Source organism: Amblyomma americanum, chromosome 8 (assembly GCF_052857255.1).
Source record: "Amblyomma americanum isolate KBUSLIRL-KWMA chromosome 8, ASM5285725v1, whole genome shotgun sequence".
Classification (NCBI taxonomy): Eukaryota; Metazoa; Arthropoda; class Arachnida; order Ixodida; family Ixodidae; genus Amblyomma; species Amblyomma americanum.
The window spans coordinates 9,047,441-9,068,091 of record NC_135504.1 but is presented as its reverse complement, the minus strand read 5'-3'; the positions used below and the strand labels follow the sequence as shown (position 1 = coordinate 9,068,091).

Genomic DNA, 20,651 nt, shown 5'->3' with positions numbered 1-20,651 from the left:
CTCTGCTTCAGACCCAGATGACCTAGCATGACCCGCATAAGATTGTTCCTCCGGTCTAATTATGCATAAGCAGCAGCATTAGAGTACCCTCTCTGCTGAATGATGTCCAGAACGTTCTGCTCATCTGAGCGTTTGGGACAACCAGCATCATCAGCCGGATGAACGCCGCCACAGGGACTGCAAATGGGACCCTCAGATGTGCAGAGGTCTGCGTAATGGTTCTCCCCGCATGTTCGGCAACGCGTCGCAGATTTGCAAGCTTTGCTATTATGACCAAAGCGCCAGCAATTCCTGCAGTGCAAAGGACGAGGACGTAGCAGGTCGACTCGGTACACTATGGGCCAAACCTTAAGCTCAGACGGGCATGAAGGTCCTGCAAATGTTGCAATCACAGACTCTGTCGGCACACGTGAGCCATTAGCATCTCTGGTGCACCGGTAAACTGATAACACGCCAACACAGGCGTCCTGAAACTTGTCAATTAGTTCCTGAGGAGAGGCGGATGAGTCCACGCCGCGTATGATACCTTTTGAACATGCGAGTTGCTCTGGAATAAAACATTTAACTGGAAATGCTGCGAAGGATGTGTAGTGCAGCAACTCCGACACGCACTGCCCATCCGAGGATCGGCACAGAATGCCCCTACGGCCGAAAGGGCGCACTTCAGAGATTTCCAGGCGGCGGCTGGTAACAGCATTCAGCTGCTCCTGGATCATTGTAGAATTTTTCAATTTTAGGGCCCAGCCACTGATGCCATTCCGACCGAAAGAATCCAAGGGCAAACTTTGGCCCAGCAGGCTGGTGAACCAGGGAGCCGGACCCCCACCCGCGGAAGCTATAGAGAGAGAGAGAAAGAGGGTTTATTGATAGTAAAGGCAGAGAGGTTGGCCTGAAAAATAAATATCTGGCCTGCTACTCGGCTCTGGGGGACGGGAAGAAGAGATAAAAAAGGTCACGATGGGGGACGACGATGATGGGAGGAGGCAGATGAAAAACTACTTTAAGAAAACAAAACAAGGCACACTTTCTGACATCACAAACGCGAGACAAGGTCCGTGTCGTTCAAAAAGCGTGAGAGCGCTCGCGTTGCCTTTAGCCTTACAGTTCTAAAGCTATCTGGCCAAGCGCCGAGGATCAAGCTATAGACATTGCACGAGGCCTAAGGGGACATTGAACCTAACTATCGGTACAGCAATAAAAAAAACACCTGGCCGAAACCCCAGCACGCGGAACAGCCTCAACGTAGACGGAAGAAGAGGGAGTCCAAAGGAGGCAACAAGATCAACGACAGGAACAGCGGCAGGAACCGGCAGGCCACAGATCAGCAGGCCCTCGCAACTCCAGGATCCTTGTTGTTGTTGTTGTTGTTGTTGTTGCTGCTGCTGTTGTTGTTGTTGTTGTTGTTGCCTCAAATACGATGGCACATACCAACGGGGGGGGGGGGGGGGGGGGAGGGTTCCTTGTTTCTGGCCAATGTATCGAGCGTTCTCTCCAGCGCGTGCTGGGGAACCTTCGTCGTTTTCGCCATTCCGCCACTGCCGGCCGCGCGGGTCGTTACAGGTTCATAGTAGGAGTAATATGAACACGTCGCGACCAACTGGAGCAGTGGAGGCGTTGTTCCTGTAGTTTGTGCGTCTTCCGTATCCCCGCTTGTCACGCCGTCAACATATCACTTTCAAAACATTCGCAGACGAAGTTATCACGTTTACCGCTTCCGAACCGCACCTGTTCCAACTAGGCAACGGTATTAAACCTACCTCTACATGCTAATATTAAACTCATCGAGGAGGCTAACAGGACAGCAGGAAAAGGCGGGCCAGTTAGTGTTTCTAACTTGTATCCTCGTTGAAACCACGCGAACGACGATGTACATCACCTGCGTTTCTTTTTTCGTACCTTGTTGTTCACGTGGTTGCAATATGATACAAGTTGATGGTTCGGGCTAGTGGGTATGCGTTATGATCCATAGCGCAGCAACAAAACAGGGGACAAACGCAAGCGCTAACTAGAAATATAACTTAAAACGAGGTGATGGTTCGGGCTAGTGGGTATGCGCTGTGGATCATAACGCAACACAAGCGCTTGTGTTTGTCCCCTGTTTTGTTTCTGTGCTATGGATCATAATGATACAAGTGCTAACAAAACACACAAAAAAGTATAAAGTTAATGCGTCAAGAGCGGGAACGTCATTTCGAGTTTCATTTTTGTAAAATCAGGCGTCTGTTTCGTTTTGGCTTCCACCAGCTGTCTTCAGCCTCTAGAGTGCATTTATTCAAAATGGAAACGAGGAAAGCAAGCCCGTTTCTGAAGAGGCATTGTACAAACGCAACAAAAAAAATGAATCAATCAAAAGAGCCTATTCTTTTTTTTTTACGCCTTGCGGCTCACTTCTAGCAGTATATAAAGGCTAAACATCAGCTCCTGCGCTTTGTAGCTTACCTTACCTCTCAAAGGGACCTCGAAAAGAATATCGCAGAATGAAACCATCGCTTTTGCCGTTAATTTCTCTCGCTACCTTCAGCTTCAGCCTATTTCCAGTAGCGGTAGCAGGTAAGTTGCTTTCTGCTTTGCCTGAGAGGCCTAGCGCTTGTGCCATCCCATGCACGAGGCGAGGCTCACGTCACTTATATCTGCTTTCAGTTGCGTCACCTCTTACTGTTCAGCACTGCAGAAGATTCCGAAAGTGGCACAAAACCGTAAACTCTGGACAAGGGTTTTTTTTTTTTTTTAACGGGAAGTTCTTCACGATCTCAGTGTCGTAAAATAGTACAATAACAATCAATACATCTGCAGATCCCTTCTGACGGCGTTTTTAGTTTCCAGCGATTTATTGTCAAAAAGAGACCCTATTGGTTTCTCATAGCAATCATAACTACTCGCTGCGAGCACAGGAAAAATGGTGCTGCGCGTCAGAAGGTTAGACCTTTCCTTTCAACATGTTCGTAATAGAGCCTCTGAGTAGTGCTGAGCTGCCTCAAAATTAAAAGTGTTGTCCAAGAAAACTCGACTTGTTTTCGGTGTTGAAATACATCTTAAGCAAGCTCTTGCAGGTTTCGCGACTTGCTGCGTTAAGCGACAGAGCAGCACGTGCTCTTCTTACTGTAGCCTAGTTGTTTGAAATCAAGTAGTACTACTACGGTAGCCTCTGCACCTTAGTTATGATCCAATATACGTTTCCTCATTCTTTAGCACTGATGACTGTTGTGTAGAGAACAAATGTATACCTATTTTATTATTTATGCTTTCAGTTTACATTGTATGAGATTGAAGCATAACTTCAGCAATCATCTGTATCTTCATTTGACTTCCTTTGAACAGGATCACTTATCTGTAAAACTGCATAGTTTTGTATGCATCCTGTCCTTGCTTTGCTTCTGCAGTTTGCTGGCTTCAGAGAATTGCCCTTTAGGTGTAGGATCAAAACTCTGTTAGATAATTGCTCACGGCTGACTTCGCCATCCCTAGTACACGCATTTCTTCCAATAGTGGGTGGGTGAGTGAGTGCCAGTTCAGTGTTTTATTGCATTTCGCTTTGAAACAAGACGTAGCGCTTTTGGACGCCATTGGGAATAATTTAGATAATAAATCTTTTTAGTCCACCTGTGAAAAATTTTTTTTCCTCAATAGAAAATTTTTTTACACAAATATTCATTTCAGGGAGGTATTTCTGAGTTCTCAAGGGTCGTCGCTAAAAGTCTCAGTGTGGTAATAGCAATTATCGCTAGTAATGGTCATGGTGGTAATACCTGCAGCAGAATTAGTGGTAGTAGACGTGGCATTTGACGTATAGTGGTACCCTTTTCATCATGGTAGACTCACAGCCTTCATCGCTCAAGGATAATGTTATCACTATCTCAGCAATGAGGATGCAGCAATTTCGTATTCACATGCACCGCCTCTGATCACGTGATCTTGGTCTATGAGTCCCGTAGCGACACCTGTTGGTTCGGGCAAAGTTTTAATGTTGGCCATTTGTGACCAACCTAGACTGCTGAGCTAGCCGGTATTGCGAGAGCAAATCAGATGAGAACGTAATAACACTAACAAAACAGTGCAGAAATAAAAATTCACGGCCGGGTATGCTGATGACCTAACACGGTTATCGCTACGAAAAGTTGTTTGTTGCGGCGCCGTTGTAAATTTGTAAATACAACTGAAGAATGTAACTTTCTCCACCACGAATCTCTTATCTTTATTCCAATCTTACTGGCAAACTGCGTTCCAGTTTTCTTGGTGCTGAATTCGCTTCTGGGTTGATGATTAATAACCGAGCATAAAAGAGCACTGTTTTGAAACAGCATTTATCCTGCGATGGCTTTCTGCACGAAGTTTTGATATGAAACCGAAGCTTGCGTGCCTTTTAGGTCGTTGTTGTACCACACCAAAGGTCACGGCACTGTGTGAGGTGAATTAGTTAAGGTCAACGTGAATACGTTGCGCAGAGTAAAAATGTATTACGTACAGAGAGCACGTGTATTCTGTGACACGCAAAAAATTATTAAGTTCCAGCTTCAAGCACGTCTGCTCTCAGACGACGTGTAACGAAATGAATTCTTTTATGCATGTTTCTTTATTTTTCTGTTTTCAATATTGGTATGACTTGCCCTGCCTTGTAATACGCTGGACCCTGGGCCTCTTCAAGCTGACAAAAGCAGCTCTTAGCTCCGGTGTCGCACCTAATTTTTTTTGGAAATAAAATGAATTGAATTAAATTGAATTCTTTTACGGAGGCCAGAAAAAATTGCACCCTTATCGCGCGGCGGAAGTAAATAACAACAAAATGGCTATTTGTATTATTATTATTTATGACGGACGAAAGGGCGAAGTAACCTGCTCACAAAATGTGAATAAGTAACCAAACCGCGCAAGGAGAGATGGGGTGAAGTAGAATCCGGATGCAGAGAGAAACGGATGCCGTAGCGTAGCATTCTAAATTCATTTCGGACACCTGGTGTCATTTAACGTCACTGACATCGCACGCCCTCTACCGAAACGCGGCCGCACTACAGGGATGCGATCCCACAACCTCGTTCTCAGCAGCCGAATAACGTTCAAAAATTTCAGCCGGAAGCTTTTTCTCGATCAGTCCCATACAGAGCTCTGGTAGCCGTAGAGGGCGTTGCGTTTTGATGATGTGTGCAATGCTTTGCCTCTAAAAATGGGCTCCCAAAACCGAAATACACGCATGCAATGCATAAGAAGGATTTTTAAACTAGCCCTATATCGGCTCGTAGAAAACTCAACAACACCTCTCACTGTGGAGTCAGAGATCTGCTCTCGATTCGCATTTGCGTTTCTGGCAGGCCTTGAGGATGCAGACTGAGCAAACTTCGAGCCCGCCTGCTAAACAGATCAGGCTGCTAATGGCGCCCAAGCGAAAGTAGCCCTCGCATTATCAAATATGCCCGTTATTCCTGGTAGGCGCGTGTAAAGAGCAGCCCATGTGCTTTTAAAGTCCTCCATTTTTTATAGGATGCTTGAGATCGATTTAGCACCGCAAACATAAGCAGGCTTCACTATTGAATAGTTCACAGTGTGCAATACAGAACGCATCACCTTAAAGAATGCTCAGTCGCACTACCAGTACGTATGCGCATATCGACTGTCAACCAGTTCACTGTAGTGTCTTGCATATGTCGGTGCTTCTCGCACTTTGTCCTGTCTGCGTAGCTGCGCCCGCTTCATTAATCACGCTTTTTTTATATTTTTTTCTCTCTAGTAGCACTGAACGACGCACGCAAGCTTCGCTCTGCTTCTCTTTGTGTCGGTTCTCCGCCAGCACCCGCGACCAACATCGTCTCTCTTTAAATGCCAGCCTTATCGCTCACTTCATAACGAAGCCCCTTCGCCCGTTTTTTTTGTTTTTTTTTAATTCTCGCACTGTGGTGCACCTGATGAGCAGCTGCCACTTACGTCACAGCGCAAGCTGCTACTCTGACTGGTGACTGCTTCTCTCCGAAGCATTTACTTGGAACAGGGGGGAAGGAAATAATTCAGGAGAGACCGTTACGTCACATTTTTTGAAGCCAGCTTACCTCCCCCCCCCCCCCCCATTTCGCTGCCGTCTCAGCAAGCTTGCGCTTGCGAAGCAGGCAATGCCTCAGACGATACAGCTGCACCCAACGTTACAATTGGCTGCGCCATCGGCAAAAGACACAGAAGGACAGATTTTGCCGACGTTGAGGTTCTAATGCATTAGAAGCAGGCGAGGTAGGGCACAGAAGAGGCATTAGCCAATCCCACCCCAAGATCCCAAGGCAATGTGCTTTATATACAGGAGGGCTCTTGGAGTTGGCTGTCCACTGACACACTAAAACCAATACTGTGCCCGAGCCGGTCCAAAAATTCTCAGGGCACTTAAGTCTGCTAGCGTGCAGGAATGCGACAGCATGGAACTTTCTAATAATTGGTTTTTGGGGGAAAGGAAATGGCGCAGTATCTTTCTCATATATCGTTGGACACCTGAACCGCGCCGTAAGGGAAGGAATAAAGGGGGGAGTGAAAGAAGAAAGGAAGAAGAGGTGCCGTAGTGGAGGGCTCCGGAATAATTTAGACCACCTGGGGATCTTTAACGTGCACTGACATCGCACAGCACACGGGCGCCTTAGCGTTTTTCCTCCATAAAAACGCAGCCGCCGCGGTCGCGTTCGAACCCGGGAACTCCGGAACAGTAGTCGAGCCGCCGCGGTGGCTCAGTGGTTAGGGCGCTCGACTACTGATCCGGAGTTCCCGGGTTCGAACCCGACCGCGGCGGCTGCGTTTTATGGAGGAAAAACGCTAAGGCGCCCGTGTGCTGTGCGATGTCAGTGCACGTTGAAGATCCCCAGGTGGTCGAAATTATTCCGGAGCCCCCCACTACGGCACCTCTCTCTTCCTTTCTTCTTTCACTCCCTCCTTTATCCCTTCCCTTACGGCGCGATTCAGGTGTCCAACGATATATGAGACAGATACTGCGCCATTTCCTTTCCCCCCAAAACCAATTATTATTATTTAGTCGAGCGCCCTAACCACTGAGCCACCGCGGTGGGGAACTTTCTAGAACGCGGGTTTTTTTCCACGGCGCTTGTAGGCATTGCATTTTTTTTCTCTTTTTTATTTGTCATTCTTTGTTTATTCTTTTGTTTATTTATGTTTTATTCCCTTTTTGTTTCATGTTTAATTTTTGTTCTTTGACTGTTATTTTTAACTTTTCATTTGTTTCGTTCTTTTTAATTTTCTTGTTTCGTTTTCTGTTTTTATTTTTATTTTTACTTTTTGATTCTTTTATGTTTATTACCAGTTAATTAATATTTAACTTATTACTATTCACCCGCCACTTAGCAATTGCTCAGAGTATATGGGTTATAGCAATTGTGCCATTGATGACGTCATAGTGTGACAGACTTCGCGGACAGACGGACAGCGATGAGCCATTAAAGGCTTTCGCCTTAATATTGATCTTGCTCTTTGCTCTCAGGGCTTGAATCTGTCGACGATGGAGCTGAAAGGCCAACGAACGGCAGCGACGTTGTCGTGACCGTGGATGACCTACGGCGCCTCGGATTGCCAAATCTCAACAAAACAGTGCGGGACTACTACGAGAGCGGGGCCGACCAGGAACAGACACTGCATGAGAACACCGAAGCGTTCAAAAGGTCGGCTACAAACCTAGGCTTCGCGGAGATCGTGAAGCAAGCTGCTGTTTGTTTTCGCTTCTCGTAGAGTAAAAAAAAAACAGAAAAAGAGTGTGATAAAGCAGCATTTCTTCGTAGCAGGTCATAAGGCATACTTTTAGCCGCAAAAATAACGGTCATTGGCCTCAGAACACACTCACATCTCGAACATTATTCGCCGAATATAGGCACAGATATAGGCGTAGAATCTTATATATATTTATAAAGCTAAATTTATGCTCTTATTCTGTTCTTTAGCATCTGAATGCACAGTAATAATCGAACTTATACTCAACATGTACGCTGCCTCCGAAATGTACAGAGAGAGATAGTTCAAATGTTATTAAAATATAACTTAAAAAGTTACGAAACTAACACTAAGACAGCCTTGCTAGAGGTTACCCGCACCAACAAGGCAAATTCGTGGTTCTTATTTTGTTAATTACTGAACAAGTAACAAATAAGCACTTAAACTACTGGATGTGAAGGGAAACATTTTTTGCGGTGAAATTTCGGGGCGTCAGTTTACTCTAATGGCATTTAATTTTCATGAAGCCGGATTCGTTGCGAAAGTTTTTACCGTGTATTTCGCGCAGCGCCCGATTTCTGGAAATATCATGTACAGGAGCACGTTTTCAGAACATCCCTCACGTTTGAGAGATGCCTTGACAACTGTCCACTCACACGAGTGTCCGAATTCTAGAGCTCTCGTGTCGTTTCACAAGCGCCCTTCGACACCTGAAAAGAACAATATTCTTTTTTTGTTTGTTTTGGTGGTCTACAATTTTGTAGGCAAAATAACCAGCCATGTCATGTTTTAAGCCTGTCAGATAAATATATCGATATATAAAAATAATGCTTTTTACTTCTCGGGGCCACCGACGACGCTGCTTTACTGCTATTCCGGCTACACGTTCCAGTTCCTTTTTATCTCTTGACTTTCGTTTCATGCACGATACGTGTTTTCTTCTGTATTTCTTCATCAGGCAGTGTCTGAGAGGAAGCTTAGGCTAAAAACTAACGAGGCGTCGGCCCATTGAACATGTTTTTAAATCAATAAAGCAGCGGTCAAATGCACTACACTCAAATATTATCCCCCTCGCTATTTCAAGCTCCTGGCCCGGATCTGAGTACCGATGTACTTACTTACTGCTTAGAATGTTTCCCCGACCAATTGTAAAATCTTGTTTGCTACCTAGTAGGTCGAACATTGTTTCAGTGCATTCACCTATGCGGAAGCAAGCCCCACCGAGAGTTCCGGTCTTTGTACGCGCAGGTGGCGACTGCTGTACCGCGTCCTAGTCAACGTGGCCAGCAGGCAGACGACGGCCACCATGCTGGGCAAAGAGGTCAGCATGCCCCTCGGGATCGCACCGTCAGCCATGCAGAAGATGGCTCACGAGGATGGAGAAAAGGGCACTGCCAAAGGTGAGACATCGAAGGCGAGAGCACAGCATGCACTCGCCGTGCTGCAGTGACATCCCTGCGGCATCTTTAACCGATTTCAGTGTCGTGGCCTAAAAACTGTGGGAAACGTAGGGCAATAAGAAGTCACCAGAGCGCACAGATGCTAATTAAGGAGCTGAACCAGATTATCGACCGATTTAGAACTACTGTTTGTTAGTTTGTTCTAACCGCTGCCTAGCCGCTCTGTGCACTGGCTGGAGCAAGACACTCCGGTTGGTTTTCTGTGGAAGCCCAGCATGCTGCGATAATCTCCATAACTAAGAAGGCCTCTTGAGTTTTGCTCCCGGGAGCGTGCAAATGACCGGGACAGAGATAACTCGCCTTGCTCAGGCAGGGGCCTCTCTACTACTGACACTAAAATTGGGCAATGCAAGCCAAAATACCGCAGGAAAGGCGATGAATCCCAAAGAATTAAAGAGAATATAGCGCATAGAGTGTTTATTTATAGAATTATTGCGCATTTCTTTTTCTTTCTGCGTCCTTTTTGCCAATGAATTACCTACAGTTCGTCCCAAGTTTCTTTTTTCAGCTGGACATTTCTGGCAACTCTTTAGTAGCGCAGACGGCTAGAATACGCGCTTTTAGCTAATTAAGATGAGAAGAAGCTTTCACACAAAGTGCAGTAAATTAAGTCGTGCTATTTCAGGACCTACCAGCAGTTGCAGCCTAATCAATGAGCTTCGCCTGTCATGCTTGTTAGCCATACAATTTAAATCCGCCTTATTAACTAGACGGATCTGTATCTGACGTTTAAACAGTCTGTTCGGTAATTATTGGCAGTGTGATGCAGCTGTTTTATAATAAACTCTAACGCATCTCCAACCAAAACCTTTAATTTGAAACCTAACGTTTCGGGGGCTCCCCTCTATGCATACTTAAAGACGCAAGCTACTGCCCTCAGTCACCCCTGATGAAGGAGCCGAGCCGCCTTCGAAACGTTGGGTTTCAAGAACGAAGGTTTTGGTTGGATATGCGTTATACTTTATTTTATGAGTCTTCACACCCAACCAAACAGGTGAATTTGTCAGAATGTTTAGTTTTTAGTGCAACTGTTGAGCTGTGACAAATGCTGATTGTCGCAGTTCTTCATAAGTAGACATATTGAGCGCGAAATTATATTTTAGAATTTCTTGACACACATCAAGGTGCACATATGCCCATATACAGGATGCACGTGCGCGCACTATTAAATTATGCACGGTCGCCGAGGTACTTTCAAAAGAGAACACAACAAATAACACCACTTGCGTCCATGTTAGAGAAACTTGTCTTCACGGGCTCAAATAATGACTCATAAGATAAGCTAGTGTTTTCCCCCGCTCCACGAAGCAAGAAATCTAGGCCATGATGGTAATTTTCGTAATACATGTTTTCCCCCTTTTAACCTTGTGATTCCCTAGAAATAAAAAAAGTCTAATAAAAGCCATTAAGTTTCTGAGTTCAATCACGTATAGTCCTTTCACTGCAGAAGCATGAAAAATTGCTGTTTTATCAAGAAAAACTGGCTAGCCCATAATACCATTCAGCATATTTTGGTGATTTTTTAACATTTGAAGTTCATAGAACTTTGGGCAAGTGCTGAAGCGCATAATGTAAATCCAAAGCTAAAATAAAAACTAGTTCATCACCTTCCACTCAAGTATCGCCACCGGAGTTTTAGGCTGTCTCGCCGTTCGGGTTAGCTTTCGCGTGAATTCATCCTTCAGCTGACCTCCTGCATCATTGGCTGGTGACACTTCGCCCTGTTTTTATAAATATCTTGAAAAAAGCCGCTCCTTCAAATATATTAGCAGCCCACTCAATTATGTGCACAAAAGTGAAAATTATTCGCGGTCTTAGACTCAGTATTTAAATGACATGCCGGGCGTTAGAGCGTAAACATTTCCAGAGGAGTCCGACTTAAGTCAAGATTTGATTTTAAGGCGCCAAAAGAAAGGACGGAACACGAACAGAGCCGAGAAGACGAAGTCCCACTTCGGCCTGTTGTAGTGCACCTACGTGAAAGAAGCGCAGTCTTGGTCAAAAGTCTTAAGGCCGCTGCAACGTTCAGTTGCAGCGAAATGAATGTTCCTACAATTCTCCGTGTACCTGATCATTCAAAACACAAGTCGAAAAGGAGGCTTCTCTACCGCAAGAGGAAACTTTCTGCTAGTTTTTCAAGGTCATTCGATCTTTAATAGTGCAGTAATGGCTCTGCTATGCTGCTGAAGCGGAAATCACTTGGCCTTAAGTCTTTTGACCAAGACTGTACGCACGTAGCTTTTGTTGTCTCGCGCGCAGACGAATAACCTATACCTGTAGATGGATAACGACGAAATAAAGCACGCTCCCATTATAAAGTCGTATAGAATGAACTACAGTGAATTACAGTGTACAATTATTTGAGCGTGTTCCATCGTGCCACCTGTTTACCGTGGCTGATTTGTCTGCGCATATGGGACAAAAAAAGCTGTGTATGTGCGTGTCTTGGGTGCAACAAACAAGTTGGATGTGGAATTTCGTCCTTTGTGTCTCCCTTTATGTTTCCTCTTTTTTTTAGCGCCTTTGAATTCAACAATAAACCGAAACCGACAAGTCTGACACCAAGTTCTCTTTTGCAGAGAGACTCAGAAATTAATCGGAATTACAATCGCTTCACAACCAGGCCAATACTTTCCCAAGGGTTACAGCGTAGCCGTCGGGACCATCATATAGTATTTCTTTCTGTTAATGTCGACGCCAGGCGGTATTTATTGCCAACCGTGGTCCTTCGCTTGGGGGTTAAAGTATACGCTGGCACTTATTGCAATTTATTTTTATGCAGCTTCCCAGGACGCAGGAACAGTGATGATACTGAGTACTCTCAGCTCCACATCCATCGAAGACCTGAGAAAAGCGGCGCCGAATGCGACGCTCTGGTTGCAACTGTACGTGTTCAAGAACCGCACAGTGACGGAAGAATTGCTCTGGCGGGCTTACTGCGCTAATTTCTCAGCAGTCGTGCTTACAGTGGATGCCCCAACCTGGGGTCAGCGCATTGTAGACGTCCGCAACGCTTTCACCATACCGGAGGGAATCACGTAAGTATTTCTGGCTCACATAGAGGTGCATGGGAAGTTAGTTTTTCATGCTAATTTTTTCTTCATATTTTTCACTCGTTAAGAAAAGAATGAAGCACTGACGGGAGACGAACATTTTTGGCTTTTTGATTACAGCACATAATTGATCAATAATGAGACGCAGCAGAGAGAGAGAGAGAAACAGAAGAACGGAAAGTCAGGGAGGTTAATCAAGCGATGACTAGTGGGCTACCCTACACGTGGGGAGGAGAATATAAGGAAAAAAGGGAAGAAAGAAAGCAACGAAATGACTTCATAACTGCCCACTGACCACTATGACAAGGGGACAGAGAGCGCACACTTAAAGCTTAAAATTTATAGTCGGGAACTCAACTCCGAGTCCTTCAATAACTTCAGGAGCGCCTTCAACTGCTGACCTTTGTGGTGATGGTTTTGTCCAAGGCCCCAGTATCCTTGTTTCTTTAAGAGGACGAGAGTTCAAGCGGCGCAGTGTAGCAGGCAGGAAGGCATGCTCTCGCTCAAAACGAGGGCAGTCACAGCCGAATTAAACTAGGCAATATATAAGGCTAGGACAAGACTCACTTTATTCAGCAAAATAAAAGCACTAGTTCTGTAACAGCATTCCGAACCAACAAATATTTATAGATAATAAGGTTGTCCAAAAAGTGCTGGCCGTCATCTCTCTCTCGAGTGCTGCTTAAGAAAAATGTATAAAATTAACACGTAAAACAGCCGCATGTCGGCTGGATAAATATTACATTTCAGTGTAATCTCTCTCGACATTTTTATTACACTAAAGAGTTCGGCCGATTACACTGGAAAACTCAGCATCACAAAATTAAAGGAAAAACAAGAAACCGTATGCATTCTTCTCGACACGGTCTGCATCAACGTCTATTATAAAGAGCGTGCTCACTTTACTATTTTCCAGCCTAGGAAATTTCGACCGGTCGATTTACAGCAACTTCAACATGAGGAACGCCACAAGTGGTTCCGGCCTCACCAAGTACACCAACGACTTCTTCGACCAGTCGCTGACGTGGGATGACGTGAATTGGCTCAAGAATGCCACGTCCCTTCCAATCGTCCTCAAAGGGATAATGACGCGTAAGATACGCCCATACGGCTCAGTAGTGCATTCGATACTTCGTACAGTTTCACTAAAGGACGCAGAAATTCAGTGCTAGTTCTCGTGCTAGCTTAGCCTCCCCCCCCCCCCTTCGCACATGAAAGTTTTTAAAAGTGAAGGTTACATAAAAGAGATTTTAGAGCCTTCACAGCGTAGTTGTGGGTACCGGTTACAAGACAATGCCGACGTCATCGTGTCCCGTGGACGCCTCCTTGAAGGCAGCTCAATTGCAAAACTTTTTACCCCACAGAATTAGATATTTTTTATTCCCAAGCAATATCGGCTTGATATTATTCCACGAAGAACTAATAAGTCTAGACGTGTAGCCCAGCCTCGGGGTTTGAGCGTCTGTGGTCTAGGAACGCTACAGATCAATGCAGCTTATTCTAAATGTAGGCAAGAGCTGCCGATCAAACGGTGAATTATTCTCAGTCTATCGCTTTCGATCTGGCACCTGCTTCACATAGCAGCGATATTATGCATGCGTTCGGAGCCTAAATGCGAACTTATAAATTTCAGACTGTTCGAATTTGATTGTTTTTGATATTTGTTTAGCTGTTTTCCGTTTAGATCTTCACATAGTAGCGTTTCCGCTCCCCTCGAACTTAGTACTAAAATATAAGGAGAAGCACTGTCGGTGGTATACTGTTACGTGGCTGTGATGCGCTTTAGTCAGTTAGACGGACGGAGACTTCCGAAGCTAACTGCTTGCTGACCATCGCGCTTCCACCACGAAAGCAGCCCACGGAAGAACTAAGGCCGGAAAGATGCAGTGCTTGCAAGCGCACAATGTATACAATAGGTGGGAGACAGGTCTCAAAGCGCTAGCCATTTCTTATGCTGCGGCTTCAATCCCGCTTCTTGTTGATTATACGGCACCAAGAATACAACTCGACGGCGGCCCAAGTTTCACCGGCAGTTCCCAGGGTCAAGTTCTCGGTCACGCTCCATTTTATCATGGCAACGAGCTTTCTAGAGAATGAGTTGGTGCTCTTGTGAGCAATCCTGATTACTGCGGAATTAGGTATGCGTGACTGAGATCTTTCCTGGTAATGCTAGTAGCTTCGCGGGAGCATGAAAAATAAACTGGTTGTTTCTGCGCAGGTGAACCGGATGTAAAAAAAAAACAGGCATTTTCTTTATCAGTTGCGCGGCTTTTTGGGCCTGTTGATCCTGCACAGAGTCATGCTTAGCCCCGATTCTAAAAAACCGGTTTTAGGTAAACTTGCCCTGTATATTTTTTTATTATTTTTTAATCCTTGTTAACAGTGACTCTGGCTCACTAGAGTGAAAGGCTGCAAGCATTTTGACCATCATGAAAGAGTGCGTTAATCTATCCATATCACACTTCCTTACGTCGTATTCCTTGTGCTATATTGACTATGATAGCTCTGCCAGTTTTATTCCGTCAGCAAGGTTTGATGCTTTCATGCTTTGGCGTTTCTTAGATCTTTCGTCCCCTGAGAGTAGCATGTAGCACTATCTAGTATGTCTCACGTTGCTTATGTTATGCTGTGTTACACCTTATCTCTTTTACACCGCGGGTTCAATGTTCTACGTTGTTTTCTGCATGCTATATGGTTTACGCAATTGAACTTTGCGCGCCGGAGAGTTTTTTGTTTTGAGCACTGCCAATTGTGACTTCGCAGCCGAAGACGCAGAACTGGCGGTGCACCACGGGGTCCAAGGGATCATTGTTTCCAACCACGGGGGACGGCAGCTGGATGGAGTTCCCTCCACGGTGAGCGCGCGACTCATCCTACTAGAACACGCCTGTTTCATACCAGAAGCTCGCTTTTCTAATGGGATAATAGCGCCACGTTCAAACTTTCTCAACTCACCAGTGAACAGACAGCTGAAAAATATCTGTAAACTTCAGTGCTAAGAACTAATCTCACTGCTCACAAGTTTCAAAGTATGCTGAAGCGCTGCGCTGGAACGCTATTTAGGATCTGTAATAGAACTTGCCGACCTACTCGTGACGTCGACTTTCTATGCTGCGAAAGTAAACTAGGGCAGTGCTGAAAACTTGTAAAGTGTTCTGCTTTTTACACGCGCAACTAACTACCGTTGCTCTCTGTTCATTCGAGTGATTCAAGTGCGGCGTACTGTAAGAGCGTGTTAAGGATCTTACGGTGCACCTGACGGCAAGACTTCATTCAAGTCGTCAGTATTCATTAAGACGACAGGGATTCTGTTGAAAAAGGACCGCACATTTTGTTGGTGTCTCCAGCTTACGCGCCGTAATTTTTGGTATAGCATCCGCACTAAGCTAGTAAGGCTTGCTAGCGGTACTTGGTACATGTTCATTTTTTGGAAAGCTGTGCACTAAATAGACGTTCACACGAAAAAGGGAGTAGAGACGACAGGACGACGCTTCTACCTGTCGTCTCTGCCTTTTTTTTTCCTGTGAACGTCTATTGTGAACGTCTATAAATGTAATTGCCGCACCGTTCCTTCCCCCGCCTTGCTCATCTCGAACTTCCCCTCGGCAAAGTCATTTAACGCTGGGTTTAAACGCACTCCCAATATTTTTTCTCAGTTTATTTTCCTCTCGGGCTTCTCTAGACCCCATTCGCTTCTTGCAGATCGAGGCTCTGGCGTCAGTGGTGAAAGCGGTGCGGGACCGGCTGGAAGTCTACCTGGACAGTGGCGTCCGAACCGGAACTGACGTCATAAAGGCGCTCGCCCTCGGTGCCAAGGGAGTCTTTGTTGGCAGGCCTGCGCTTTGGGGACTGGCCTACAACGTAAGTGGATATGCTGTAAAAAATTAAATTATTCGATTTCAACGTGAAAAAGTAAGTGTTGCAGTGTACAGGGTTGGCCAAACGCTCCCAGGCCACAGAGTCTGCTTTCGAGTAGTATAACAGCGCACTTACGGCACCTACGAGGTAGCCAAGGCTTCAGCAGTGAGGATGACCCTTCTTGGAGAACTCTTGTTTGGGCTAGTTGGTTCATGATTCCCAAAGAAAACGGTGCGAAAAACAGGGACAAAAGAAACAAACACGGCCCTGGTCCTGTCGTGTTTGTTTCTCTTTTGTTCCCCTTTTTCGCGCCGCTTTCTTTGTGAATCATGACCCTCCTTCTCACCATCCAGACAGTTTGTGCTTCGGCGGTGGCATAAATACGCCACTACAATGCCGAGAAGCAGACCATGCGGCCTGGCAACTTTTGGCCAACCCTGTACGTAAGGCGAATAGCAATAGAAGGCTCAGGAATTATTTAAACTTGCCTTGGCTCTTTTATGTGCCACAGAATCCTAGTACACGACGGTCTCTCCATCTGATCACTCATCTTACCTCGGATCATATCAGCAAACCGATTATTACGGCCACTGAGCAACCGCTACAAGCATACGGGTGTGATTAGGCCAAACTACGCAGTTTATACCATGAGGTGTGGCTGAGAAAAGCTTGCTTAACCAGTGACGCATACCTTTTTATTGCTTGCTCAGCTCTTTTCCAAATGACGTCACCGTGAATTTCCTATTGAGGAAGCATTTAGATAAAAGCAAATCTTCACGCAAGCGTGAGCATAAGGCAGCCGTTAACACAAATGATACTATACATACATTTAAACACTGTAGCACTTTTATTAGCTTCCATTCAGCAACGAGTACCGACCTGCCTTTCAGGGAACTGACGGTGTTAGTAAGATGCTGAACATCTTCAAGACGGAAATCAACAGGACTCTGGCATTGATGGGTAAGCATCAAGAAATTCACTTTATGCCTTGCATAACAACAGCAGGGGTCAGTGTTTCTGTCGTAATTTTTTTCAAATAATTTACAAAACAGTCTAAGCAAGATGCAGCACAGGAAATGCACTTTTAGATTCACGTACGCAGAAGCTTGACTTTAGTAGAGCTCTTACGGGTGACCAGTGCGCATGCGCAGAGCGGGAAGGGTCTGCGTGAGTCTCACGGACGTACGTGAGATCCGGATTTTTAATTTCCGCTCTTTGCCTTGATTGTTCATAGCGTTGACAACATGGCGGCGCCCCGCCCGCACTCTTCACAGCAATAACAGCTTTGTCACTAATGTCTCGACGCGCTATCTTGTTCTAAACTGTTGTATTCGCCTTCAGTTTTCCTATTCTTAACCTCGCATAAAGTTTCAAATGACAAATAGTTTTTGTTTTTCAGGTAGAAAAAAGGCGATTTTTCAGCTGTTAAGCCTGATTAAGAAGCGTTTGTCGTCGTCATGGCAATGCTCCGACGCAGTTCCACTGGCTTGGTCTTTACTCGTCTTGTATTAGTGGCTACAGCAGTGCCTCGGTCCGTTAGTAGATGGCGCCAGGAACAACACGTTGCGTGCGTCGCGTATATGTTACAGTAAGTGTGTCAAACGACATGCGCGTAGGATACGTGGACTCCTCACGTTTGCGTACGTATATATACTCTGTACGTACGTGAAACTAAAACAGCCTAATATCCGGGCACCAGAATAATAGCAACACCTGGTGTTTGGAGAGTAGTTGAATGCACTGAGTACTGTCTCTCAAATATTTCTGGCGTTTTGCGCGGTATTCTGTGTCATTCTAACGCTACTCACGCGCTGACTACCTCTTTTATATTATTGTATGCTGCACTTGTGAGAAAGTATTGCTGAGAATGGGGTGCACTGACACATCAAGACTTCCCTTCCTCCAGAGTCGAAGTGATATTAGTTGATCTGGCGTTACTCTCGTCTGCACAATTAAGCATTTCATTTCTTGCTCCTTTCACGGAAGTGGAAATGAGTGCAGCTCTTATTAACTTTTCTATTGCTTTTTTTAAGTAAGGAGGTGTTTATGGTCGCTGGTATTTGACGGAAATCAGAGCGATGGCTGACATGTTTGACCGGGTCAAGGTCGTATTCTGCCATGCGAGAGATGATAGTTTTCTTCGTCTGCCTCGTTACTGTTGGCCTAAATTTCACAGCGATTGCTGTTAGGCGCCCCTCCCTGGCTTTCTCATCTCCGTCGGCGTAACCGGAGGGTGTGCTAGCACCCACCTGTTGCGCCGGTCAAACTGGGTCGCATAAGCCTACGGATGGCTCTGTTTGGAACAGCCGCCTGTCAGCGCAGGGGTGCATCACGTGACCACTACACCAGTGGTCACGTGACTAAACGCCTGAGCTAAACGCCCAAACAGCTATCGCTGACTCTCGCGTTACATAGTCGTAACCGTCCAGTGATTTTATTTTCGCTACAATCTTGTCCCCGAAAAAACACGAAAGCCATCCTGGAGACTCAGTAGACGAAATAATAGCGGAAAGAATATCGGAATAGCCGATAGCATAGACGAAAGTTTAGTATGGTTTTCGTCTTAAGATATTCAGATATACCATTGCTAGGTATATCTTGCATAGTGAAATAGTGCATAGCGGAATGGAAAAGTACGAAGCTTTGGTCTGATCCTCCGTTCTCGAGTCATGCAGAAGACGAGTCTTCTGTCCCCTTTCTATAGAAAGCGCAGAAAACGCATGATGAATTTCAAATTATTTTTTGGACACCACAAACGTCAAAGCGTCTCGTGTTTTCGATTCTTAAGGCGCGAATGATCCCCAAAATTAAGTTAATAATTTCTTTCTGGAAGAGCGCAAAGCACTGAAAGCTTCAAGAGCCGGAAGAATAAATATCTTCCGAAAATCGAACACAAACCAGGTGCTCGCTCAGAACTGCACGATATGCGGGGCGCAAAGAATTATGCATGACCAATAAGTTTGGTTTTTAATGCGTCATCTTCTGGCTGCTTCTCTTGATGGTAACTGGTATGAATGATGTGGGGCTCGGCAGAAGAGGCCATTGTTGCAGCACGACGGTGGCCTCGTCAAAATCTCGAATTCTTTTAAAAGGGCACGCCCATACCAGTGCACCGATGGACACTGGAAATTGTTCCTTAAAAAAAGTCTACACTTAACTCTAGGTTTAATGCTATGCACCTTGAAGTCCTCTCTTTTAATAAAAAGTTAAAGCTCTGAATTTAAAACTTGCGGAAGAGACCTTACTCCCAAAGTTATGAAAAACTCTCGAAGTTTTGGCTCCTGCATATGGTGTGAACCGGTGCTATGCAGGAGAGGTTGGACTTCGTTGTCCGAAGCATAATTTTTCTATGACAGCCAGAGCAAGAAGGCACAACGCTTTAACTAAACTTTTCAGAGGCGGAACGGTTAAATTACTAAATATTCCAGCCTCTTCGTAAATCGGTACGAACCAATCATGACAGTTCCATTTCTAAACTAACGTCATTGATCCTCGCAGGCCACTCATCAGTGTATACCCTGAGGCCGCAAGATGTGATTCGCCAAGAACGCTACGGGCTCTTGTGAAATCCTTCCAATTTGAACCATCGGCGTGACGTTCAGTCTGCCAAGATCATCATTATCTGAACAAGTGGTCACCATAAAATCTTGTTATCACCTCTTCAATAAAGATTTTATTGTGTGTGTGTCCGTCAGAGTTTTCGGTGTTTTCTTACTGCCGGCTTCTGCTGCACTCCTTGTTTGGCAGTATGCAGAAGTTGTCTTTAGGAGCGAATTAAATGACCTTCATTCACGGTACGCCGTGGCTTTTCTGCGAAAGTGACCGGTAATCCCAGTAAGCGGCAGCTACTGACGCTCGTAGAAGACTGCGAAGAGAATAGGAAAAAGTGAAGATGTGTTCAGAAACTTTGAAGTGCAAGCTTTAGCGCATATATGTTAACCAAGTGCATGAAAACGAAGTCCTGTATAGCGGTAAATGAAGCCTAACAGGTTTTTCTTAAGTGTGTTAAAAGGTCGCCTTACAGCTTAGATCAAAGGCGATGAGACGCATCTGCTTGTGACCATCTGCTTATGGTGCAACTGCTAGTGGTTAGCGCTCGTGTCGTCTCTTGCTTCTTCCACTAGGTCCTCTGTTTCGCGCTGCTTTAAGATTAATAAGATTATATCAAATCGTCCATCCAGAAGAGCCTCAGATCCTTTTCTGTAGATATCAAGAATTTGTTCTACTCATTGCCGCTGCCCGATATGCTTGGCTGTGTTGACGACTGCATTTATATGTTTGGTAATGCTGCTTTCCAGAACGCATCCGGTACGTCGAGCAGTGGCTTTTTGGAACTTTTAAGTCTTTACCTTAGATCTACTTTCAAAAAGAAGGCATATGTTTAGGATCTTGCATCGCTCTCATTCTCAGTGATTTGTTTTTAGCACAACTTGCCAGGGGCCTTAGCTGCCGACTCACTGATTTTAATGTAACGAAAGTTTTTAGGCACGTAGATGACTTTTTACTATTCGTTGACTGCAGTTAAGACTCATTTGAATCACTAGCTAATAACGCACTAACCTTCGTACGCGCGGGCTTGACGCCGCTAGAAATAACTCAC

General features: G+C 45.3%; 1 protein-coding gene across 1 annotated transcript; it reads left to right on the top strand.

Annotated features, from left to right (window-relative positions):
• Positions 1–336: 336 nt before the first annotated feature.
• On the top strand, positions 337–19,745 carry LOC144101705 (2-Hydroxyacid oxidase 1-like). Its single transcript, XM_077634838.1, has 9 exons — positions 337–409; positions 7,457–7,634; positions 8,929–9,080; positions 11,923–12,178; positions 13,110–13,285; positions 14,957–15,048; positions 15,896–16,054; positions 16,942–17,011; positions 19,550–19,745. Exons 1-9 carry the CDS (start codon positions 337–339, stop codon positions 19,615–19,617), a joined length of 1,224 nt encoding a protein of 407 aa, XP_077490964.1. The 3' UTR covers positions 19,618–19,745.
• The last annotated feature ends 906 nt before the right edge of the window (positions 19,746–20,651 follow it).

What these genes read in the sequence shown, in the direction of transcription:
- LOC144101705 (XM_077634838.1), top strand. Translation starts at nt 337, where the DNA reads ATGGGCCAAACCTTAAGCTCAGACGGGCATGAAGGTCCTGCAAATGTT. An exon ending in CACAGACTCTGTCGGCACAC is followed by an intron (nt 410 to 7,456) that starts GTGAGCCATTAG and finishes CTTTGCTCTCAG; the next exon opens with GGCTTGAATCTGTCGACGAT. An exon ending in ACCATACCGGAGGGAATCAC is followed by an intron (nt 12,179 to 13,109) that starts GTAAGTATTTCT and finishes ACTATTTTCCAG; the next exon opens with CCTAGGAAATTTCGACCGGT.